The sequence below is a fragment of the Myotis davidii genome, unplaced genomic scaffold (assembly GCF_000327345.1).
Source record: "Myotis davidii unplaced genomic scaffold, ASM32734v1 scaffold609, whole genome shotgun sequence".
NCBI classification, from domain to species: domain Eukaryota; kingdom Metazoa; phylum Chordata; class Mammalia; order Chiroptera; family Vespertilionidae; genus Myotis; species Myotis davidii.
Window position 1 is genome coordinate 2,503,353 of NW_006300164.1, and position 1,940 is coordinate 2,505,292.

General features: G+C 62.5%; 1 protein-coding gene across 1 annotated transcript in view; it reads right to left on the reverse strand.

Annotated features, from left to right (window-relative positions):
* Window positions 1–1,940, reverse strand: part of RXRA (retinoid X receptor alpha) — a 128,236-nt gene that overhangs the window by 3,068 nt on the left and 123,228 nt on the right. The window contains exon 9 of the mRNA XM_015572368.1: window positions 950–1,205. Coding sequence (XP_015427854.1) covers window positions 950–1,205 — 256 coding nt within the window. The remainder of the gene's footprint in view (window positions 1–949; window positions 1,206–1,940) is intronic.

The window sequence follows — 1,940 nt, forward strand, 5'->3', positions numbered from 1 at the left end:
ATGTCCTGGTCCCCGAGTGGCAGTGTCCTGACCCCGGGACCAGCTATGGCCTCCCACCCGGCCTGGGCGCCCCAACCTGACAGCATATCCAGGAAGCGGCAAGTGGTGGGAGTTGGCCACGGGGAGCAAAGGGAGGTGGTCCAGGAGGGGCCTGGACAGCCGCCAGGAGCCCAGGCCTTTCCCTGTGGCCCCAGGAGCCCTGAGGTCTGCAGGCTGGTGGGGGCGGGGGGCATTCTTGCAGCTGGAAAAAGACCCAGGGGGGCAGGTGGGAGAGAGCGTGTCCTGACATCATGTGGCCTCTGGTCCAAGGGCTTGTGGACGGGGTGGGCTGCAGAGATGGGGCCCAGGTAGACGGGCGCAGCCCAGGCTCCACCGGCGGCCAGGAGCCACGGCTGAGACCCAGCCAGCTGGTCAGGGGCAGGCCCTTCAGGGCACACGTGGGCCGCACTGCACTCGGGTACAGCACACATTGACTCAACGGGCACAGGGAAACGGCGCCTATGGAGGAACCCACTTCTGCTTGTTACAAAGTGCAGCTGTGGCCCGGCTGGCGTGGCTCGGTGGCTGAGCACTGACCTATGAACCAGGAGGTCACGGTTCAGTTCCTGGTCAGGGCACACGCCCAGGTTGTAGGCTCCATCCCCAGCATGAGACGTGCAGGGGGCAGCTGATCAACGATTCTCTCTCATCATTGATGTTTCTCTCCCTCCCTCTCCCTGCCTCTCTGAGTCAATAAAAACGTCTGTTTTCAGAGCAGCGTTCCTCCCCACACACAGGGTTAAAAAGAGCTGGAGGGAAGTGCACCACGTGGGCCGCGGCCGCGAGGACCCGACACTGGACTCGTGAGGGTTTAACCTTCACCTTGCACCTTCCTCTACGCCCCAACTCCAACCTTCGTGAACAGAACAAATGCCACGCCGGACGTGACGCGGGCCCGGCGGCCACCCACCTGTCGAAGATGGCGCCCACCCCCGCGCTGTGGGCGCTGTTCCGGTGCACGTGCAGCCCCGTGGCGAGCAGGATCCCGTCCTTCACGGCGATGGACCGGTGCGAGAAGGAGGCGATGAGCAGCTCGTTCCAGCCTGGGGGAGGCGAGCGATCAGTCAGCGGTCTCCGGGGCCCGCCAGCCAGCCCTGCCCAACCCTTCTCACCCTTCAAAGGCAGCGTGAGCCACCTGTCCCACACCCTCCCCCTGGGAACCCAACCTCAGGTTCCCAAAGTGGGCTATGTGGAACCCTAACTCCATGAATGTTCCCCTGAAAAGAGGTTCCCGAGCACCTACGTTTGGGAAATGGCTCTCTTCTGCGGTGCACACTGGTACAGTAAAGGCCCTGGCAAGTCCTCACAAACACGTGTGCCCAGGGAAGTCTCTTTTTGCAAATGCAGGATGTTTGTGCCACAGAGCGCCTGGGAGAGCTCCCACATCCTCTCTGGGACGGCCACGGAATAGCTCAGGCCATGGAGCACCTGGGAGAGCTCCCACATCCTCTCTGGGACAGCCACAGAACAACTCAGGCCATGGAGCAGCTGGGAGAGCTCCCACAATTCTCTCTGGGACGGCCACAGAACAGCTCAGGCCATAGAGCAGCTGGGAGAGCTCCCACATCCTCTCTGGGATGGCCACGGAATAGCTCGGGCCATGGAGCAGCTGGGAGAGCTCCCACATCCTCTCTGGGATGGCCACGGAATAGCTCGGGCCATGGAGCAGCTGGGAGAGCTCCCACAATTCTCTCTGGGACGGCCACAGAACAGCTCAGGCCATGGAGCAGCTGGGAGAGTTCCCACAATTCTCTCTGGGACGGCCACAGAACAGCTCAGGCCATGGAGCAGCTGGGAGAGCTCCCACATCATCTCTGGGATGGCCACGGAACAGCTCAGGTCATAGAACAGCTGGGAGAGCTCCCACCTCCTCTCTGGGATGGCCACGGAATAGCTCGGGC